Source organism: Macrosteles quadrilineatus, unplaced genomic scaffold (genome assembly GCF_028750875.1).
Source record: "Macrosteles quadrilineatus isolate MER2022 unplaced genomic scaffold, UCM_ALF_1.0 Scaffold_6__1_contigs__length_79288215, whole genome shotgun sequence".
Lineage (NCBI taxonomy): Eukaryota > Metazoa > Arthropoda > Insecta > Hemiptera > Cicadellidae > Macrosteles > Macrosteles quadrilineatus.
In genome coordinates this window covers 23,279,976-23,302,939 of record NW_026542599.1, presented here as the reverse complement: position 1 = coordinate 23,302,939, position 22,964 = coordinate 23,279,976, and the positions used below count along the sequence as shown (strand labels likewise).

At 33.7% G+C, this 22,964-nt stretch overlaps 1 protein-coding gene across 1 annotated transcript in view; it reads left to right on the top strand.

The window, feature by feature from the left end:
- Window positions 1-22,964, top strand: part of LOC128997386 (homeobox protein orthopedia-like) — a 66,251-nt gene that overhangs the window by 41,636 nt on the left and 1,651 nt on the right. Inside the window, exons 3-4 of the mRNA XM_054423023.1 lie at window positions 21,121-21,310; window positions 21,707-21,856. Coding sequence (XP_054278998.1) covers window positions 21,121-21,310; window positions 21,707-21,856 — 340 coding nt within the window. The remainder of the gene's footprint in view (window positions 1-21,120; window positions 21,311-21,706; window positions 21,857-22,964) is intronic.

Genomic DNA, 22,964 nt, shown 5'->3' with positions numbered 1-22,964 from the left:
TTTCTCAGATCGTGTGCATCGAGGGAAAATCTTCGCTTACAGTTTGGAATATATTCTGCACATACGCCTGTAAATGTGCAGAATCCCTTTATAAATTAAAATAGGCTCAAAAACAAGCACAAAAAATGAATTTAAAATTAAAAGTTATAATGGGCCTCATAGGTTGCCATGCTGGTGACAAAATAACAATGAAATATCAACAGAAAAACAAATCAAATTGAAGAAATTCCAATCACATGTTTTATTTACAACGTGGGGTGAAACTAATGAAGTTTGCACAATGCATACTTTTGGTCGAGGTTTCGACCACGGGGCGACCTCTAGTACAAATAATATCGTCAGAAAACGTCAACATTAAGGGTTTGAATAAAAACTGAATGAATGTAAAAGAGACGAGACTTTTTTAAATGACCCGAACGTACACAATTCAACTCTCAGAAAATTCCCAGAATCAGGAGTGAAAATACAAAATAAATTAACGTGAATGAAAAGTTATTTTGAAAAGATTGGAACATGTCTTAGAATATCTTGATAACAAGGTACAAAATATAATTGTACTGCACGTAAAACAGTATTCAACAAAATACAAGTAGAGAGGAATAAAAGAAAATGTGTTTAGAAATATCTAAACTTTAAGGGTGTTATGGTGTTACCTTTAGAAAATCCCAACAATCAGGATCCAAATGTACTAAACACGTCTGAAAAAAAAATTAAAATTAATTTTAAATAATCAATTTGAAATATTCCAGACCTAAGCCATTCAGTTGTTTAAAAAACTGAACAAACCATGATCTGAGTATAAAAAATGTTTAGAACCGAAATAACCTAAATAAACTAGAAGATTTCATTTTTGTCTATACGGAGCTCATAGAATTTTACCACCACTTGCAATTTTTAACTAACGAGATATGTTTTTCCGTGTTCCCCTGCAACGTCCTCGTCGTACAGAAAAATAAATTTAAAAATTGATTTCCAAATTATCTGAACGTATACATTTTAGCGAATTTCCCTATAGGGAAGTAGCTATTACCGTAGGTGGCACGGTAAGACCTAGACCCGGGACCGTTTTACTTTTTCATTTTGATGTCCCCAGAGGCCAAAAACACCATTCGTTCAAATTTTTATATATGTATATATATACGTCCGTGAACGCGATAACTTGAGTAATTTTTGTCCGATTTTGATGAAATTTGGTTTAAAGGTGTAAAGCGGGATAAACTGAATGAGTGTTCGCGAACCAGCATGATCGGACCATGAGAACGGGGCTTTACGGGTGGTTTTATGGGGTAAAAATTGGTTTTTCTCACTTTTGACCCTCAAAACACAAAATTTCCCAATTTCTCTTGAGACCTTTTTAAAGAGCTTAAAAAAACAAATAATTTAGTATATAAAAGTATTTTTGTTCGGTCATTAGTAACGGAGAAAACTAAAAAAGTTGTAAATTTAAAATTCCCATGTTATTCTTATGGAAAATATTGTCAAATGTTGTAGTTTGCTTGTTTATGGATATATTTTGATCAAACTTGGCAAATTTATTTATTTTGTACTAAGCTATCAATATTTTACTAAAAAACACACTTTATTAGTTTCCTTATAGCAGCAAACCTAGGTACTTGTTAAACCTAATATTATTAAAATATATTTAATTGAAAATCAATTCAGACAAATGGAAATTCGCTTAATCGGCAGATTTGCTGCGGCGGGGGTATTTATCTTTAGAAAGTCACAAAATCGGGAACCAGTGACATCAACAGAGAAAAATATTATTGGAAACCTTTTGAACCTGTAAAGTTTTACACCCAGAAAATTTCCCAACCATTAAAATAGGCTACATGTATAAAAGTACTCTTCGTCAAAATATAACAAAAATTGAGTACGAAAAGGGAAAAATCAATTTTTAAATCCTAACCTGGGGGGATGGCGTGGACAGATGTTCAATGATGTAATGGACCATGATGTGCTCGGAATGACGGGTATTGAACCTACAAATCACACCTGATTGATGACCCGGGGGGGGGGTCAAAGAGGGGGGTGGCAGGGGTACCAACCACAGCGGTCATTACATATAACCAGCCACGTGATCAAGTAGTATTGTTTGTAATGCTAACTATCACACAATTGTAGGCAACTGGTTAATGATGGAATTATCATTATGATCATTACAATGATTTAATGTGCGCTTGAACATATCGCGCTTGAGGGATGTTTTGGAACAAAGGATTCATATGAAAACACACAACTGTGGGTTGTAAATTGTTCTTAGGCAATTCCAAATATGACCCCCGTGATCATTACGATTGTTTACTGTGCCGGAATGTTACCCGACTGATAATAGGAATGTTTTCAGATAGAAAAAATATGTAAAAGATACAACAATGAGTATCGTTGTTTAGATGATTATTTTCGCCTCAAAATTTAATGGTTCAAAAGTTTCCTACTTCTATTCAGGAAAGGGACGTTTTTTGAGAAGACAAAAGATTTACTAGATGCAAATATGTATTTTACAACTAGTGAACAGAGTGACACTTTTAAACGAGATAAAAATTTCATCAAGTCCATTAAAGACACTTTGAACACAATCTGCACATTGTATTTTGTATACATTCTGTAGTATGTGATAAATTAAAAAAATGTGTACTCAAAATATGAACAGTACTTTAGACACTAAGGTTGGCGTTGATTGATTGAAGTCAAATAAATGACTAATAAATGATTCAGTTGGTACAGTGATAGATAACTAAAAAAAAATTATTTATAAGCATAGATCAAGTAGCGTTTTACAAAGGACGGATATTTGGATATATAAAGTATTTGTTGACCCTATACCAAGAACACTTTTTTCATCATACTTTGCAGAAAACAGCCGTTTTTAGTCGTTCGCAATATCATCTCTTTCGGGTAGCTTTAAATAGGGAGCATAAAAAATGTTCCAATTTTTCGGTTCGCTGGTTTTAAAATTTGTTTATGGCACATTATAAATGTTGTTTACTATTTGAAACACACATTATAAGTTATGCTTATAGACAACAGAAATTTAAACATTGATGACGACTTTGTATAACCCAAAATTATGTGGTCCAATTTTGTCTTGGTCCAAGCTAAACTGTCTTTTTGGTACTTAATCATATTTCCCACGATTGCGTAGCAAACAGAGCAACTTTCTCTCCTACTGATTAAATATACTATTTTCCTTCGAGTAGGATCGCGTTTTAATGTGTGCAATTGTAAAAAACATTTGAGGCCAAATTCGTATTCATGATACAACACATTGGTATTATTTAGAAAAAAGTATATTTAACAAAGGATGTTCATTGAATACGATAATTTTAATGCATACAGTTGAAATATAGCTTGGTATCTGAGTGGTGATCCTAAAGCTCATCTAGCAATGTGAATTGCCAGTTCAATACCGAATACCGAATACCAATACCGAAAAAAGTCAACAGCTCTTTAATGGTTCGAACTAGACCCAGCGTTCCTTGATCATTGGGATTTTAATAAATTGTACATGCTTAATAAACACGTTAGTCAGTAAGAAATCTTCACAAGATATCTTACCCCCAGTTCAATGTCATACACATCCTTCATTTTAGCGAATTTCCCATATAGGGAATAAGCTATTACCGTAGTACTCATGGTAAGACCTGGACGCGGGACCGATTTTTTTTCGTTTTGAGGTCCCTAGAGGCCAAAAACACCATCCGTTCAAATTCATATATATATATATATTTATATATATATATATATTTATATATATATATATATATTTATATATATATATGTGTGTGTCCGTCAGCACGATAACTCGAGCAAAAATGATCCGATTTGGATGAAATTTGGTACAAACGTGTAAACGTACGTTTACTCGAACGAGTTCGCGATCCAGCATGATCGGACCATGGGAACGGGGGTTTACGGGGGGTTTTATGGGGTAAAAATAGGTTTTTCCTATTTTTGACCCAAAAAACATAAAATTTAGCAATTTCTTTCCAAACCATTTTGTAGAGCTTAAAAAAACAAATAATTTAGTATATTGAAGCGTTATTATGCGCCTAATAGTTACGGAGAAAATTCCAAAAAATTTTAAATTTAAAATTCCCATGTTATTCTTATGGAGAAAAAGTAAACTGTTGTAGTTTGCTTGTTTGTCATATTTTGATCAAATTTGGAAAATGTTTTTATTTCTCACTACCTATTCACATTTTACAAAAAAAAAGTTTTACCCTCCCTGATGTAGCAAACCTAAGTACTTGTTAAACTAATTCTATTTAAATCAAGAATAAATGTTATATTTTTAAGTAGACATTTCAGTGTAAATCCAATCAGTCAAATGGAAATTCGCTTAGTCTGCAGGTTTGCTGCGGCGGGGGTATTTATTTTGGTTAAAACGTCCCCTGTAACGTCCCCATATTGGTTGGTGACGTAATAAAAATGTTGGGGCTGGGATATATTATTACATGGTAAACAACCACCCTCCATACACAATACAATCCTTATCACGCTCTAAAAGTTCAAAGAAACTTGGAAATCACAGCGACAATGGACATTCGCTAACTGAATTTCTTGCGGTGCAGCGTACATCGAGCCATTTGATGGAACACCTCTGGTAAATGGGCGAGCAGGGCCACCCCAGGGCCCCATTACCACAACGGATCTTCTAATGGCCCAACCACGTATTGACTCCCTGTGTCTATTTGTTTAACCTCCCCTTCGCTCGGACCAGTGGAATGTTCTGTGCTTCTTACGTTCCAAAAGTGGGTTGAATTTTGAATTACGGCTCTATCATTTTATCTATATAAATTAAATTAGAGTTTTGTCTGTACATTGCTCAGAATCATAAACTTTTAGGTTATTGTTACGTTTTATACATTAAAGAAACTGAAACAAGTCTCATCTAAATTTCTGGCTGTCTTCCTGTCTGTCACGGCCCAAGAGCCATTTTACGCGGCCTTCTCCTGAAAAATGAGAGTACCTATCAAGTTCCAAATCATTTTAATGTATTCACTGGAATGGCGAGATTGTCTTTAGCCTTTAAAATATGGCGTCACTACTTTGTAAATAAAATGACGGACGTTTAAAAACCATATTTTGTGCAATTTTTTGTAAAGTTTTCCCAATGTTTATCACATATTCATCTATGAAGTATCGAACAGCTGTTCGAATCAAGATTATTTCTTCTAGCTGTCACTGATATGTTTACATTGAATGTTGATTACAAATACCGCAACCATTTCCGATCACGTTTTGAAAGCAAATCCAAACCAAGTAAGATTAAAAACGTTTTTCCTTACATAACGGATTTAATTAATCGCAAGTGCAATAATTTGTAGGGTATCCGTAAATGAAAATAGAGATTCTTTGTATATGAAATTGTTCTTGAGTTTTGATAACCGGGAAAAAGACCTTGAATCAGTTTTGTATATGGCTGGGAAACTTACATTTTTTAAATGAGCGTTTTCAGTCGAGACTCGGCACACGACCGACGCGCGTCTACATGTCCGTAGTAAAAATAAAAGTAGGCATACCGTGTATTTATGTTTTATTCGTCATGTGTATAAGTGTACAGTTTGTGTATGTGTTTCAAAAACTCCAAGACGCACCTAATGGGGAAGCTCAAGACCTTATATTAGGACTGATGATGGCGATTTAATTTTGCCGAAATGCATTTCCTGTAATAGGATACATTAGGATCGACCGGCGGACACAGGTAATTTAACCTTTTATTGATTGTCATACCGATCCGGAACAACAACAAACAACATAAAATGAAGTTACGTATAATAGTTTGGCCAGCATATCTGAAAATATGCAAACCAACTGCTGTTTTCATACATGAAGGTTTCAACTCAAAACTAAAAGATCCCCGTGCGTAGAACGGGTACACAGCTAGTTGTATATATTGTTTATTACACATCGAGAAAAGACCGCACTGGGAGTATTTTAACACATGAGCGCAGGGTGAAAGTCGAATAAGATGCCTTATGTAGCTTTATTATGTACTGAATTATTTCAACGTCATTGTATTTTAAAGGAAAGTGTGTTGATTCTCAAAATAATAATGTTCATTCATTTAAAACTCCATATCTTTCTTATTGTATCTTTAATTCCTCAACTGTTGATGGGCAAAACCAAAAATTTCGAATCTCAAAACTGAAACCGAAAAAATCGAATTTTGTTTCTCGAAACTTTTATCAAAGCTACAAAAAGTTCAGGTAATATAGGCCTAAATGCTTACTATTTCAATCAACACTGAAAGAAATTGACCATTTAACCAAGAAGTATGTTTCTAGTATTCGTGGTTTGTACCATTTTGTTTAGTGTTAAAAGGGCCATGAAATACTAAATTTTAATCAAAATCGTTCAAGTCATTTATGTAAAAATCTGATATGTCCATTATTTTATGGGGTTTTATGAGTAAATCGCCAATAACAAGTGTGACTCATGGAGACACATAAAAATAAGACTACGTAGTCTGTAGCTCTGTACACATCCACTCACCACAAACACAGACATCACTTCTAAAACCACTTTTTTTGTTCAGAGGCCCCAAAACGTATATTTCCATCCAAAATACAAACTCAAAAATTTTGACGAAAAACATAACTTTCTCCATATGAAGTAAAAATACGCCAAAACATGTAAAACTCAACTTTTCCTAACATGTTTCGCTAATACTTTACAAGCCATAGACACTGGTCAATAACATGGGTTTATACAAACAATGCATTATTGTGTCAAACCGGCTTAAGGGACTTAGGGCGAGATTGTACATGTGATTAATTCGACTCGCCCTCCGCGGCGCCCCGTCGTCATAGGGGGGACTGGTTATTGTTGGGCAAATCATATGAATTTAAACAACAAGAGAGCCTCGAAATTGATTAGCTGGAAAGATGACAGTAACCGAAGGCTTTGGGTTTTTTCTAATTTGTACCTGCATTTTCACTTTGATTGTAGCCTGGGAGTGTTAATTTGTACCCATTATTGATTATAGTATGCATTGTAAGTGCATACCTAGATAAGTGAAACCCATATTACTAGAAAAATAAGTGTTTTTGTTCCCTTAGTCCCTAGTAGTTTTAATCGAACTATGATCTTATACAACTTATATTTTCATACAGGACACTCAGGAGGTTAACACTAAAAACGCTGCGGACATGGTTGGCCAAAAGCTCCGAAGATGTTGAAATTGTTACACTATAAATGCTTAATAACTATCGGCAATCCTACTACATTGACATAAGCTAACTTATCAAACCCAACATAATAACCCCCCTAAAAGTAAAACGTAAGCGCTGTAGCATGCTTAAGACAATTGTAACCTGTATAATTAACAGGTAGCTGTGTTTTTATTTTAATTCTTTAATTTAATTGTATTGTCCTTTCATCTGCTTAAATCATTATAGCCATATAGACCATTTAAGCAGTTCGTGCACTTATAATTACAGCTGGACCTTATTATATGGAATACTTCCATATACGTGTTGTTCCACGTGTTGAAAAGTCTATGATCTAAAACTTATGATCAATGATCTCAGTGACCAACTAATCAAAATCAAATTGTACGTTAACATTTGCACACCTCACCGGGTAGTTTCGCAACACTGGGGTGTGTCGTGGGGTGGTTTTACCCTCACTGGCAAAGTCAGCCCGACATCTCAATAATTGATAGCGCAAGTAATAGAGCCGGGGCTGTTAATATTGTATGCGATGAAAGAAGCAGCTCTCCTAAGCCGCGCTCACCCGCCTAATATGTGGCACGCCGCATCCCATGTAATAACACGCTATAGGGGACGCTACCCCTCCTGGACTGTAAATAACAGGGTATGTTGGGGGTTTGCTACTTTTATGTCATGTATTTAATATTTTACTTTGTTTATTAGCGCTAAAATTAAAATAATAGCTGCAGTTAAAAAGTTGTTGTTCACAGTTATTGTTTCATATACTATTCATTAGTAGAACCTCGATAACAAGACTCTCATGGGGATTATTAAATAAGACTTGTTATCTAGGTCGACTTCTTATCGAAATTTACAATAACAAGTGATTAGGGGTAAAATAAAATTCAAGGAGATTAGAAAATGACACTCGTTATTAAGGGTGGTTTGTAACCGAGGGTCTTGTTATCAAGGTTCCACTGTACTACTTGTTGCTATTCATTATACTTTTACACAGCCGATTGAAGCGGTTAAAGATTATGCAAAACCACAGAATATACTTCCCATGTAACGTATACCAACTAATGGCAATATTCTGTGTCAAGTGATAAATCAATCAGCTGTTTGCCGTGATACTGCATTGATTTTAATTAGGCTAATATGATAATATTCACGAATACTAGAAAATACCCAGTGTGGATCATAAACATAAAAAATGGCGTTTTTGGGCCGAAAGTAAACCAAACCATATGTTAATTAATGTTATTAGTATAGGGGTTTTTGTTTACTTTCGGGCCAAAAACGTTATTTGTTTATGTTTATGATCCATACTGGTATTTTTCTAGTATTTGTGATAATATTTAACTCAATACACTAGTACCCTCTGGTAAGATTGTCTTAATCTATTTTCTTAGCTTCAAATGTTTACATTTCATGAGAAGTATATTCTAAATATAGTCAATGGTAAAACTAACTGATACTTTTATTTATTCTATGACAATGTCATTCATTTTATAAAAAAAAACACATTTAAATGCAATGGTGTCCTTGACCATGGGGCTTACGTATTCGTATCTTTTCTAGTATTCGTGATATTCGTGGTACAAACCCCCAATGCTGCAAAATCTCGGTTGATTTTTTTGTGATCTCCCCAAAAAAAATGATCATACGTACTTACTAATTACCACAGCTTACTAATTAAGGGTTGTTGAAAATATAATGAGTGCAAGAATTTTGTTAGTTTGCTGATATCGTTTATTTTTACGGGTCTTTATAGAATTTTCGCTTGGAATGTGTATACTGTGTAAATAGTTAACTACGTAGTATCAGTTATCAATTAATTGAGATAGGGACGTTATCTAGGTGTGAATTTTAACTCAATATGAGTGTAAGTGTAGAATGGTGTGAGGTGTAGCTTTGTTACTGACTAAGATCAGCTGTTTCATCAGTCAGAATCATTTATTTAAAGCCCACCAGGAACAGCTGGGTCCAGTTTTAAAGCTTCAAAAAGCTACTGACTTTTTTCAGGATCGAACCGGCGTCTTTTAGATTGTTAGGCGAGCACACTATAACCGCTCAGCTACCCAGCCAATCAATTATATTCTTGATGAATAACTCCATACGCATTTTAAAGTAGTACGTTTGATAAGCAAATGAGTGAAATTAGAACTCTCGCCCAAGGAAAACATTTGATGGAACATTTTTAAAGTGTGTACGTTTACAGAGAAAATTAATCATTCAGTATACCAATGGCGATATAAAATTAAATCCACACTTACGTAAAGCGATGTCGCAAAATGTCTAATAACCATCAAACACGGACAAACGATTGGCTAGCCAATAACTTATGGCTGCTTATTTTTGTTTATATTCTACACAGACGGTGTAAGTAAACATCTGCTGGGTAATCCCTTCGCTTAGGTAAAGCAACGTTGTCAAATAATCAACTGGCAGTCTACAATGAGTTGTTTTACTTACAAACCATATTTGCAGTCAGGCCTTCGACGCAACGTTGCCACATCTTCCAGAACTGGCGTGATGAGCAGTTTTAGCGAATTTCCCTATAGGGAAGTAGCTATTACCGTAGGTGGCACGGTAAGACCTAGACCCGGGACCGATTTACTTTTTCATTTTGATGTCCCCAGAGGCCAAAAACACCATTCGTTCAAATTTTTATATACGTCCGTAAATTTTTTTGTTTACGTCCGTGAACGCGATAACTTGAGTAATTTTGGTCCGATTTTGATGAAATTTGGTTTAAAGGTGTAGAGCGGGATAAACTTGAATGAGTTCGCGAACCAGCATGATCGGACCATGGGAACGGGGCTTTACGGGGGGTTTTATGAGGTAAAAGTTGGTTTTTCTCATTTTTGACCCTCAAAACACAAAATTTCCCAATTTCTCTTTAGACCTTTTTAAAGAGCTTAAAAAAACAAAAAATTTAGTATGTTAAAGTATTTTTGTTCGGTTATTAGTAACGGAGAAAATTAAAAAAATTGTAAATTTAAAATTCCCATGTTATTCTTATGGAGAATATGGTCAAATGTTTAGTTTGCTTGTTTATGGATATATTTTGATCAAACTTGGCAAATTTATTTATTTTGTACTAAGCTATCAATATTTTACTAAAAAAAACACATACTTTATTATTTTCCTTGTAGCAGCAAACCTAGGTACTCGTTAAACCTAGTGTTATTAAAATATATTTAACTGAAATTCAATTCAGACAAATGGAAATTCGCTTAGTCGGCAGGTTTGCTGCGGCGGGGGTATTTATACATCAGACAAGTGGCACTTTGAATTCGAGTTACACATTATATTTATCCTACAGTTACTATAAAGCAAAAAATAATTAGTCTTTCAAACACTTAAACAACACGTTTTAGGTTAGGTTAAATCCAAGCGTTGAACGAAATGGGAAACAACTGCACCAGCTGATCGTAGTATTACAAGTAAGTATCGTAGTTGTAGTATCTTTTAGTGTTGCCAACCTATTTCCAAGCGTACACGATTTACGTGCATAATAAAAGCACGCTGTTTTGTGCTGTTTGGTTGAAATACTGGTGTGTGGCAAAAATCGAGTGGCAAAAGTAAATGCAGAAATTAGCAGCTTTCTGTACTATAATCAGTGCAAGGAAGCACTTTGTTAGGTGACTGTAGGAAAAATCAAAAGGCATAATAATAATGTGTAACACGAGTGCTGTGCCTTTGCTGCACTCAAGAAACTTTCCGCACTCGCATACAGCTTTTGCGTAAACATTTCTCTCATGAGCAGCAAAGTGCCACTGAGCACACTAGCTACACAACTATTGCAGTTAAGGTCGGCCTTGGACGCAACGTTGCCAGATCTCGCAGAACTGGCGCGATGAGCAGTTGTTTATATATCAGACAGACTGTGTATAATGGATGGCTGAGTTATGACTCCTCCTGGGACAGGATCAACACTGGTTATCCATTCCCCCCTCCACCCCCCACCCCCTGTAAAGGCGAGGCGCTTCACTGAATTATACAGACACATTAACACCCACCCCCTCGTACTACGGCTTTTAAGCTATGAATATTATAGTGGTAGTTGGTGTGTTGTCACTGAGATTATTTCTTTATTTTTTAAAATCTTCCATATACGAGGGGACACATGCGCAAACTGCGTGATGGTAATCGTGTTCAAAACTTAATTCCAATCCAAAATAGTTTTACTTTTCAAAGATGATGCTTGTTTAATACAGTTATTAGGTGGATAAACCTACTCATCTACAATCAATTCAATTAAACATGTTGTAGTTTGTTTACGGATATATTGTGATCAAATTTGGCTAACCCATTCATTACTTACTTACTACACTATAAAGATTTTACAGCAAACGTTGTCCTTTTATTATATAGCATTATTAATAAATAGCCCAATAACAAATAAACAGAATCTGAGCCCAGAATTAATTGACGCTTAGAACCGAACCTGAGACCTTCGGAGAGCTGTAACTACACATTATCAATCTTTTGAATAATTACTTACTTAATTTCTTTTTTTTTAGCTTAGGAAATTTTAGATTCAGATATTGAAGATCTTTATAGTGCTCCGAATGACAAATTACTGTATTGTTAAAACTAGGCACGAAACACATATTTCTGTTGTATTTCGTATTTCGCTCCTGAGAAAAGTGTGTAGCTTTTTGATCATTCGCAACTGGACCCAGCTGTCCTTGACGGCTTTAATAAAAGGTCCTGACTAATGAAACAGCTGATCTTAGTCAGTAACAAAACAAAACTAGTGGCTTGTAGCATAGATAAAACATACTCCCTTAGTAGATTTGTCATCCTTATGGAACAGCTGAAGCCAATTTTATTGTTAGTTCTGTACGTCCAACTGTAGAGGTTGTGTTTTTTTACAATTTGTTTCTTGTTATTTCAGCCATTTAAAACCTCATTTAACCAAATAAAACGATATAATCATAAACAATAACTGGTCTCCTACATAAATAACCAAATAGTAAAGCACAAATCATGAAAATAACCCTAAAATAATAGAAACGAAATTTCGTCTAGCCCAGCGATCATTGTGGACGTACATGAACTAGACACAAAAAACAAACTTCAAAATTTACAACGGGATGAGGAGTCTACTTGTGTTGCTTAGTCTATGCTTGTAGGGACATGAGTCCTTAAAAAGCTCAAATGTAAAACAACTTTTTGCAATACCGGTATTTAAACAAACTCAGAATAACATTATCTATGTGTCAGAATAGGCATCCCTACACCATATCTTTTGTGTAAAAACCAGTTTGTTGTTCTTCTTTGTTTGCTTTTGTTGATGTCATTTTCAATAAATAATTTGAATCACTCCAGTGGTTTAACATGAAAAAGCAGCAAACATATCATTGTTTGTGAATAAATACCGGTTTACTAAGGTAGCTTTGGTCTTGTGGTTAATGAGGATAAATAAAAGCTTCCCTGTTTGGAATTTTAAAAATTCATTGGAGGTTCGCCTTCAGATGATTTGAAGACGCCTGCAATTTCATCTGCAGTAGGCTTATTATACCTACGACGATCCATATTTATCCTGTCTACAAACCTAAGTTCTAATTCACTGTCACCTTGTACAACCATTTCTTCCGAAGCTCTTTTGTAAATTTGTGCAAATGGATTTTCTAATAGAATTTCAGCTAGTTTTGACAATATTTAAGTTTTTAAGTCACTATTTTCTCGACGCCTTTGACGAATTTCTGTTGCTGTTTATGTGTCAATAATGTACAAATGGCCATACACGGGGTCTTCATCATGTTGAGGCAGCAAATCTGAGATTGAACGATAAATCTGTCCTTGAATTTTGAAACAGTATGGTCCTTTTCCTGGAATATCTTTCTTACTGGCTGAAAAATAAGCAAAAGCCATCGCACTGTTGCATTGTCGAATGAATTTATACAGTTGTGGGCTCTCTTCACACAAACTTTTAAGTTCTACATTAGTTTTTGACTCAGGAAGGTTAATAAGTCCGTTATGGCAACATGTCATAAAATGATTATTCGTTAGTTCTTCTCTAAAATGAAGAGCACTACATTGAATGCACTCTTGGTCCAATAATCCTGCATCATGGATCTTTACATTTCTCTCGTCTACCGTGGGTCTCCTAAAAAGGGGTTGTAACATATCTTGATTAAGTTCGTCATTATCTACTCTTGCTCTCCTACGCGCACTGTCATTCCTATGAACAGTTCCCCGCCTTTGTGGTATTCCCCTGGCGTTCATATTAATTACAGTACTTATAATGAAAAGAATATCCAGCAGCCTACATACCAAAACATCTTGAATCCCTGGTGATTTTATAAAAGTATGATCGAATATGATTACTCTACGTTGTATATTCACTGCACTAAAAAAATTTACTTACGAAGGAATGCAAATATACCATTTTAGAACTAATAACATTTATAGGTTATTTTAGTTGTATATATTCACACAACCTTAACCTTAAACGAGGTGCTAGCCCGTCCTACGTACGGGAATTCAGTAGTCAGATAAAACCGTGTAAAATTCAGATCAGCTAGTTTAAAAAAGACAAAGTTTCTTGCAGTTTTAATGTGAAAAATAATCTTTAAACAAATGTTGTGCGACCAAATATGTTTTTATGCATTTTAGATCCAATAAGTTTACAATAAAACAGCAATTCTGCAATTTTTACGATGTGAAAAGCGTTGAAGTGAGATTTGCAGCCGATTCGCAAAGACGCACACTGATTATAAGTAGCATACAGTAGAGAGAGTAATAGCTTTAACTATTAATACAACACTTCTTTATCTTATACAACTTCTGTATCCAATAGTCAAAGGTAATAGTCAATTGAGAAGTGTATAGACCTAGTCAACGATACTACCTTCCATAGCATACCTGCCTCTTCCATAATTATTATCACCACAATACAACTAACTTACTATACACAATTTCCAGTAGTTCTGAATAGAAACGACCTAAAATAAAACGATAATATCCAATAAAATTCACAGTACACATAATTTAACTTTGGTGTCCTAACATCAAAACTATCGTCACACCTATCCTTTATATCAATTTCACTGCATTAATTACTAAATAAATAAGTCTAAACAAAGAAAAGTAAAAACAATAACAATTTGTTTTGAAACAGCTGTTTGGTTCAAATAACCTTCATTTGAAAAAAAAAGAACTGGTCACATGTAGCAGGAATATAAAAAGTAAACACGCTAGTAAAGCTAATGACGTATTTGTCAATGTTTACTATCCATACCGTTATCAGTTCTATCCTTGATAATTACCCACCCTCATTGAATAAATGTACATCGTAATTTCCCATATTAGTTAATTTAAACTACAATATATTCATAGTTTAAATAAAAGTGATATTTTCAAGTTTGGGGCGCTGATATAGGCACCCCCAAACGTAACCACAACTGAACACGATTTCATAAAACATGTAAACATTGTTATTTTTCTATTCTTTCCTTGAAAAGTGGAGCAGTAAAATAATTTGCATTTATCCTTTTTTATTAAGACTCGTGTACAGAGCCTCGATTTGTACTGTGGTTTAATTAATTTTGGTCCAAACTATTTTAAACTGTGGTCTAAATATCTCTACTAATCTGACTTATTTCCTATAATCAATGACAAAATAAGAGTAAATAAAATAACCTCATAGTTCCATAGTTTATATTTAACCAGCTGTTAGTTAAAACAAATTATATTGCTCTAAAACAAATCGAAGATTACAAAGATAGCTTTAAAATATTTTGAACATCCTAGTATTTTACTATGTATATTTAATTATATTGTAATCCTCTTACCGAAGAATTGAACGTATCAATGATTAGCATTACATATAGCATAAATAAGTCAACCTTAAGTACCTATGTCTTTACATTTTTATCCAAATGCTGAATTTGTGACACAAAAGCTGAATGTTTACAGCTGTTATGTTAAGCAAATTATTTTATGCCAAAAGCTAGTTTAGAATCTTAGCGTCGGCTGCTAGACTTTTTAAAAATTAAAACTTAATTTCTAAAAAACTGGGACCCTAAATTAAAATTATGGCTTCGACATTCCCTAGTTCTCAAAATTATCTTTCTTTCAACACAAAAATCATGAAAATCCGTCGAGTGGTTGATTCAGAATCGTGAAATAAAAAAAACACTGTTTCGTTTTAATATTATAGATAAAGATACGGCCCCATCTCAAATAATAATCGCAATAATGATAATTCATTATATATCACATAGCATAACTGATGTTACAAATCAATATCCATCTATATAAACAGTGCCAACACGGCAACACAACATGTGCAGGTTAGTAACTACATTTTTAACCTAATAAACCCTTCGACAATTCCCCCTTTTCCATAAAGGATTCCCAACCAACAGCTTGATATGCTGCTTGCCACAGATTAAACTTTGTACTATCCTTAAATATAGTTCAACACCATATCCCTGTTGATTTGTCTATTTCAGAGTAAGCGTTTTAATATATAGAGTAGAAGAGTATTTTCAAACGCAATACGTTGTCTAGAAGGGTTTCAATATGTATGTAATAATATAACTCTTTAATAATATAACGGTCAGCAGGTTTGTCGTCCGATTTATATTACAAATGTTATACCAGATGTACCAAATAATAGCCCCCTTATCCTACACGAAAATTTCAAAATGTTTCCGTTTTAATGTATATAATCAGTTTAATCCAATTAAGTATGACCAGCCTGTGCAATAGTGCATCAATTAAACATAATTAGGTCAGTGATTATGACATCAATGGTTCTAATTAAATGTCAATGAAATTTTACTCTGAGACCTTTATATTTTAGGTATATTTTGAGTTGAGAATTTAACGTTAACCTCCTCACATTTTTTCTATTTAAACTTAGTCTAACGAAACATTATGTAATTTGCAGACACAGGACCCTATAAGTATTCGTACAGCCACAATTTCAATACACATTTTTGCAGAAATGTAAACAATGAATTTAAATCACATTCATTATAAATTATTAATAATTAATTATTTACCACCGTCAATAACGAAAGATTACGTAATTTTCAGCCACCTGCCAGTAACTGGTAAGAAAAAGATTTTGAATTTGAAACGTTTTGATACAAGTGTAAATAAAATTAATTAGAGTGAAAAATAAAATGTTTACCTTATCCATCCACAGTTAACTGTATGACGACTAGTTTCGTTCCTTAGAACTACATTAGGTCATTTTGCATGCAAACACATCATCAATGAATTTAACTATTGTGGTATGTCAATAGATTCTTCACTGCTAACTGACTAAAATGAAACTGACTGTCGACTGAATCGTGAATCGTGATGTTTCTTCTAGTTTCTTCTTCTCTCCAGTGCCACCTGTAGTTCTGTTTGTTTTGTTCTTATTTTATACTTTCTTTGATTTGTAACTTGTCAATTACGTTTCAAATATAATAATTGACTGGAAAGAAGTCTGCTAATTTAAATAGTACTAGTGGCTTGGAGGGACATTAGTCCCTAAAAAGCTCAAATGTAAAACACATTATTGTAATATTTAAACAAACTCAGAATCAAATTATCTATGTGTTAGTATAGATATCCCGGTACAAAATATCTTTGACATAAAACAGTTTGTTGTTTGTCTTTGTTTGCTTTTGTTGATGTAGTATTATCAATAAATAATTTGAATTGTTTCAGAGGTTTAACTTTACTAAAGGCAGCAAACATGTATGGGTATAAATATTGGCTTACTAAGGTAGCTATGGTCTTTTGGTTAGTGATGATAAAAAGCTTCCCTGATTGAAATATTAGAAATTATCTTCGTCAAATATGAAAAGGCAAATAAAGGTGTGTTGAGATAAGCTTCGTTCTTGGTCAAAACCCTCTAAATTAGCACCCTGACCCAGTTATTATTTCAAAGTTTATGTTCCTTTTGTAAAGGCTGATCAAAATTAGTGTAAAGTCATCGCATTTACTAAACCTAATCCTAGATTTGTTTCTGATCACCATTATAAAAAAACTACCATCAGCCTAGTGTAAGTTTATATGGTGGGAATTCTCCTAAAGATGCTATTGGCTTTACATATTTTATCAATAAAGAGCCTCAACTCCTGATTGCTAACTATTTTACGACTGTTTAGGACTCCATTACCCAGTTATCGAAACCAATCACGAAATTACTTTTCATCAGCATCTTTGACATGCATATTTTTGGTAAGTTTTAAGACACGGAACCACCTCTAGGTTTTACTGTTATACATGTATGCTCCCTTTACTATCTCTAATAATTCTACTACTTATCATACTCTTAACTAATTTACTAAAAAATCACAAGTTTGCAAATTGCACAGTAAAACAATTTATTTCAAATTTCTAAGCTAAAACATGAATTAATTATTATTGGTAACGTTATCCCTGGTTTTATATAGTATACAGTAAATTGCAGAATTGGCTGGCAAATGAGTAATCCAAAATGTAATATTGCTTACTGGCTTGATTATAAATCACGACCATCTGTATTGAAGTAAACAAAAATCAGCAGTAAATGGCTTCTAATGCTATTCTTATGGAGAACATTTTACGTTATATCTAATTTAGTGTTAAAATTGAGGGTATTTCACTATTTTTCCCGCCGTCACGGGGTCGAGACCTTTAATTTGAGCCCTCTCCCGTCGTTCTACGACTTCCCAGTCGTCCACAATTTTGACGCAAAGAATCGCCTTACGTAATTAATATATAGATTATCAGTTATCTATATATACTTATTTTAATACGCAAGCAGGTTTTTTGTGACAATTACTCCTCCGAAACTACTGAACCGAATGACATGTTTTTGGTGTCATTGGAAAGAGCGTAACGTGAAGTTGTGCAGGAAACTTTCTTTTTAAGGAAATAATTAGAGAGTGAGACCCTGGGGCACTTTAAAGTTTAGTATTTCTCCATAAGATTAACATGGGAAACAAAAGTTGTTTTGAAACTCCAGCTGTTGTCAGAAATTAAAAGTGAGAAGAAGGACATATGTTGATTGTAATTGTAAACAGTCAATAAGTTTACTAATTTAACAGTCTGCTACAAGCATTAATTACTGACTTGATTGAAACGAAATATTTACTATTTGAATTTGGGTTGGCGTAAATATTACAATGGAAAAAGCGAGAAAGCCCGTTTGAACTGATATACTAAAAAGAATACTGAATTAACACTGTGCTGCATTTCTTAGTATTCATTGAGAGAGCTAATTTGCAAACTATGGAAACATAGGAAAGTCATAGAACACCAAAAAGGAGAAGAAATAGAAATAATGTTTTATTTAGAATTTATAATCGTTATTATGGACAACCTAATGCGGCTATGAGTAAGGCTATTTATAGAAAACACTAAAAAAACAAAACCAGCTTTTGAAAATAGATTAGATTTACAAGAAATTGTGATTATATCGATCTGTTATGTACATGATGAGTATTTCCATAATCTTTTAAAGTCATAAAAAATTATGACTGTTAATAATTTTATAACAACGCCTGTAATGCAATACTTAGCAATTGCTCGAATTCGAGCAACAGGGACACTAGTTAATAATTATTTACTGTACCATTGTCAATTCAGGGTGTTCAAAAAACGTGGGACATAATTTACGTAGTGAGTTCTCGGTCATAATAAAGAGAAAATCAAGAATAACATTTTTTCCCAAATCGCTTCGTTAACCAGATATCCACCATCTTGTATTTTTTACATAAACATTTTGATCTTTTTTCTAAATTTTTAGCCGATCTTCATGAAACGTGGTATTTAAGTTAAGGCAGAAGAGACCCATGTTAGAAAAGAAATTCATCTCGATTCAACTTAAAATTTCAAAATTGTGTCCATTTTAATTTTTTTATTAAATTAAAAAGTTAGCTTAAATATTACGACTTTAAGTTGTAAAATGGGGCAAACCTTATTCTACCCCATTTTACAACAAAAAATCGAAATATTTAAGCTATTTATAATTCGAAATTTTTGAAATTGGTATCGTTTGATAGGGAATTAAAACTGCTAAATAAAAGTGTACTTGACATTTTTTTCATAAACCAACCACGTTTTGTAATTAAAGTTTAAAAGATTAAAATGGCCGTTTTTAAACGTTAAGGGGAATCAAGGTGATTTTTTTGTATATGTATCTTTTCTATTTTAACATAGATACCAACTTTTATAAAGATCGGTTTAAAAAATCCAAAGATAAAATGTTTATGTAATAAATGCAAAATGGCGGATATCCGGTTAACAAAGCGATTTTGGAAAATGTTATTCTTGAAATGAAATGAAATGAAAACATATAAATAAATAAATTTACTTTAAGTATTTTATTCTACGACTATAAACCATGATAAGTGTTTTGAATTTAAAATGTTGTTTACGATTTTAGACGAAAAACAGTTAAATCCTCGAGATTAAATCTGCTTGGAATTCTAAAACAATTAATATTCATAAAACTATCATGTAATTTATTACATACTACAGATAATTTAAGTGTTTTTAACCATGTCAATACTAGAGCTTCTTCCAAATTCAAGCGTTGATTTTAAGAGTAATATATTGTCAGATTGAGTGTGTCCTGTGCCGTTTCCGTCAAAATGTTGAAATTGCCATTACTAAATCAACGAAATACCTACATACCTTGATAATTTGGTACTGTAATTTTTTAGAGGGAACACCCTAAAATACCCAATATGGAAGAAAATGACATAGTTGTACACGTTTACAATTATACAAAGGAAAATACATTACCAGTCCGGTAGGGTTTTACATACTCTTATTTTGTTTACAGGTTACAAGGGTTTTATTGAATAAAGTAACACTAAGAAGAAAATAAATTAATATTTCATCAATTTGTTTATTTGTCCTCTAAACGAAAAATACAATCAAATCACCAAATTTGTTTGGTCAATGTTTTGAATCTCAGTTTTTGTGCCGGAACCAGGTGAGGACAAAAAGTATGGGAAACAATTTATTACTCGGTCGTCCTTGATGACGGAGAAACTTTCTCCTGCCGTCCATGAAGGTCTTTGGGCAAGATTCTCGATTCTGGTAGATTTTTGCCAGAAACAGTCACGAATAGGCGTTGTACTCGTAAGATGAGCAGTATCATAAACCGAACTTCCATTGAACGTAGAGTAAGTACACCATGAATACCCCCTCAGCTAATAACCGTTTCGTATAAAAACATAAAATTATACTAGTACAAATGTTATGGTACAAAGATTCTGTACTCAATTTTAGATTAATATCAAAAACAACAAGTATTTAAAACGTATCAGTAATCAGTAATTTACTGGAATATAACTTAGGGTACAGCCAGTGAATAACCGTTTTGGTTATTAACTAGATTTTGGATAAATTTTCTTTAAACATTTTGGAAACTACGCTTTCTGATAGATTAGTGCTCTGCTAGGAAACACAACATCTCATCAGAAATCATTCGGATTTCTAAAAATCCTTCTAATCCTTCAGAAATCCTCACTAAAACAAGAATGAGAATTTGTCCGCGGGTTAAAGGTTATGGCAGATTACTAGTTGAAAAGTAAAGAAGTGGTCATTCACTAAAATTTATACTTCAACAGTCATGAAATTGTTCAGGGCGTTCTGCTTCGAATTGAGAATCTTAAACGAGTAATTTGGTGTAAAAGAGGGGGGTTAAAATTAAAAAGTGTCGTTAAATAGGCGTCTATTTATAAAGTTTTTTTTTATGGAACACCTCATATGTTATGATTGTTTTAGAATGTAAATGCAATTTTAAAATATTAAGAGGAGGCTATGACACATATATGATGGTGTTTATTTCAGTATCAGAAAGTCTATGGTGATTAGTATTCAAAAGTTTTATTATGATGAGATGGCATGTCTACTTTATCAATATGCTAAAGTCAATGATGACAATAGGATGTCCACTACAGTAACTAAACTCAATAATAAGCACTAAAAACTAACATTTTTACAGGTGTGGTTTCAAAATCGCCGAGCAAAGTGGAAAAAGCGCAAGAAGACGACCAACGTCTTCCGCACTCCCGGTGCTCTCCTGCCCTCTCACGGTCTACCACCCTTTGGCTCTATGTCGGAGGGACTCTGCCCCTCGGGCATGTTCGGTAGCGGCGACACGCCCAGGTGGGGCGTCACCTCCATGACCTCAGGTATTCTTCTCATTTCTCTTATTTATTATTCTCTAAATTATTGGTAAAATACACTGGCCTTGCTATGCTCGGGTGTAATGTTTTTAGATAACAGTACTGACTGTACTTGAACACAGTCAAATACTGTAGAGGCTTACTAGCATACAAGTCTACATCTGTGCTATAACCACCTAGTACAAGAGAGAATAATAAATTATCGTGCTGAGTAAGATTGGTTGTAGTGCTTGCCAACAATCGAAAGGTGGAAACTGGACTAGCTGTCCTTGATCATTGAGCTTTTAATAAATGGTCCTGGCAAAAAAATTGTTCTTGGTCGGTAAAAAAGCTACATAAGTCTCACACCCGTATTTCAGTAAATACACACATCTCAAGTGGTAATGGTAATGGTGTCCACAGGTCTGTCCCAGCTGTCGCAAGGTGGCATGGGCGGCTTCAGTCAGCTGACCTCCCACCAGGGGTCGCTGGGGTCAGGTCTGCCCATCAGTTCATCCATGACTACCAATGGATCTACAGTTTACCAGGCGCACTACGGCCTCAACACACTAGGTATGTGAGTTGAACTCTGTAACCGAAGTTCCATCTCCGGCTGACTGCCAACCACGCAGCAACAAAACCTGTGCCTTTGAGCGTTGTGCACGTACACACGGCACAACTCTTTAAGGTGTTACAGATTTTGAAAGCTTGAAATTTTAGCATCCACAATTGTCAACTGCCCGACAGCTAAATCTACTCAATTTTCACCCATTCTAATTTATTATTAAAACGTTTTTATTAGCTCGCTTTCTTGTCCGGTACAAATTTTGCAATAAATTTTATACTAACTTCCCGATGAGCTAGAGACTTGAAACTTGAAACATAGCCCACAAATGGAAGACAATGCAATATAATATCATTTAATTTTCATATTTCCCTTGGGCTACGCCCCATGGGCTTGTTTTTATTAACTCGCTTTCTCACAAATTTTGATACTTCCTAATGAGCTAGAGACTTGAAATTTGAAACATAGCTCACAAATGGATGACAATGCAAAATTATATCATTTAATTTTCGTATTTCCCTTGGGCTATACCCCATGGGCTACCAAATTTTCCATTTTAAAATTTTGAAGGAATGTAAATATATCAGTTAATTTAAGTCAGCTGTAAATACTTAAATTTGACAGTTCAAAGAGCAGAGGTTAAGAGGTACAGGTTATGCTCCCAAGAGATTATTTCTACAAACAAACATTTCAAAATAAAGATAAACAATCTGATTGCAGATATAAAGGTGTTTTTTAATCATGTCAATTGTTATTTATTTATTATTCTATAAAGTAAACAATAAATTAAATAGATTGATATATTTATAGTTAGTAGGTAGGCCATACATTCAATCTAATACATAATTATATGAAAAAAACTCAAATAAACCTTAGATTTCTTACATGCCTCTGTCATAATCTGATATATATGCTTGAAATGGATTTAACATCCACACACATTAAAAACTAAAAAGTAGAAAATAATTTATAAATAAAAAAACTTTTTTAAAACAAAATGTTTTTAAACACACTAAAAAGTAGAAAATAATTTTTAAATATGTGGAGAGGATAAATACTTGTAAGATTTAAAACGAAAAACGTGGGGTGCATGCAATTGATAATAATACATTAGTT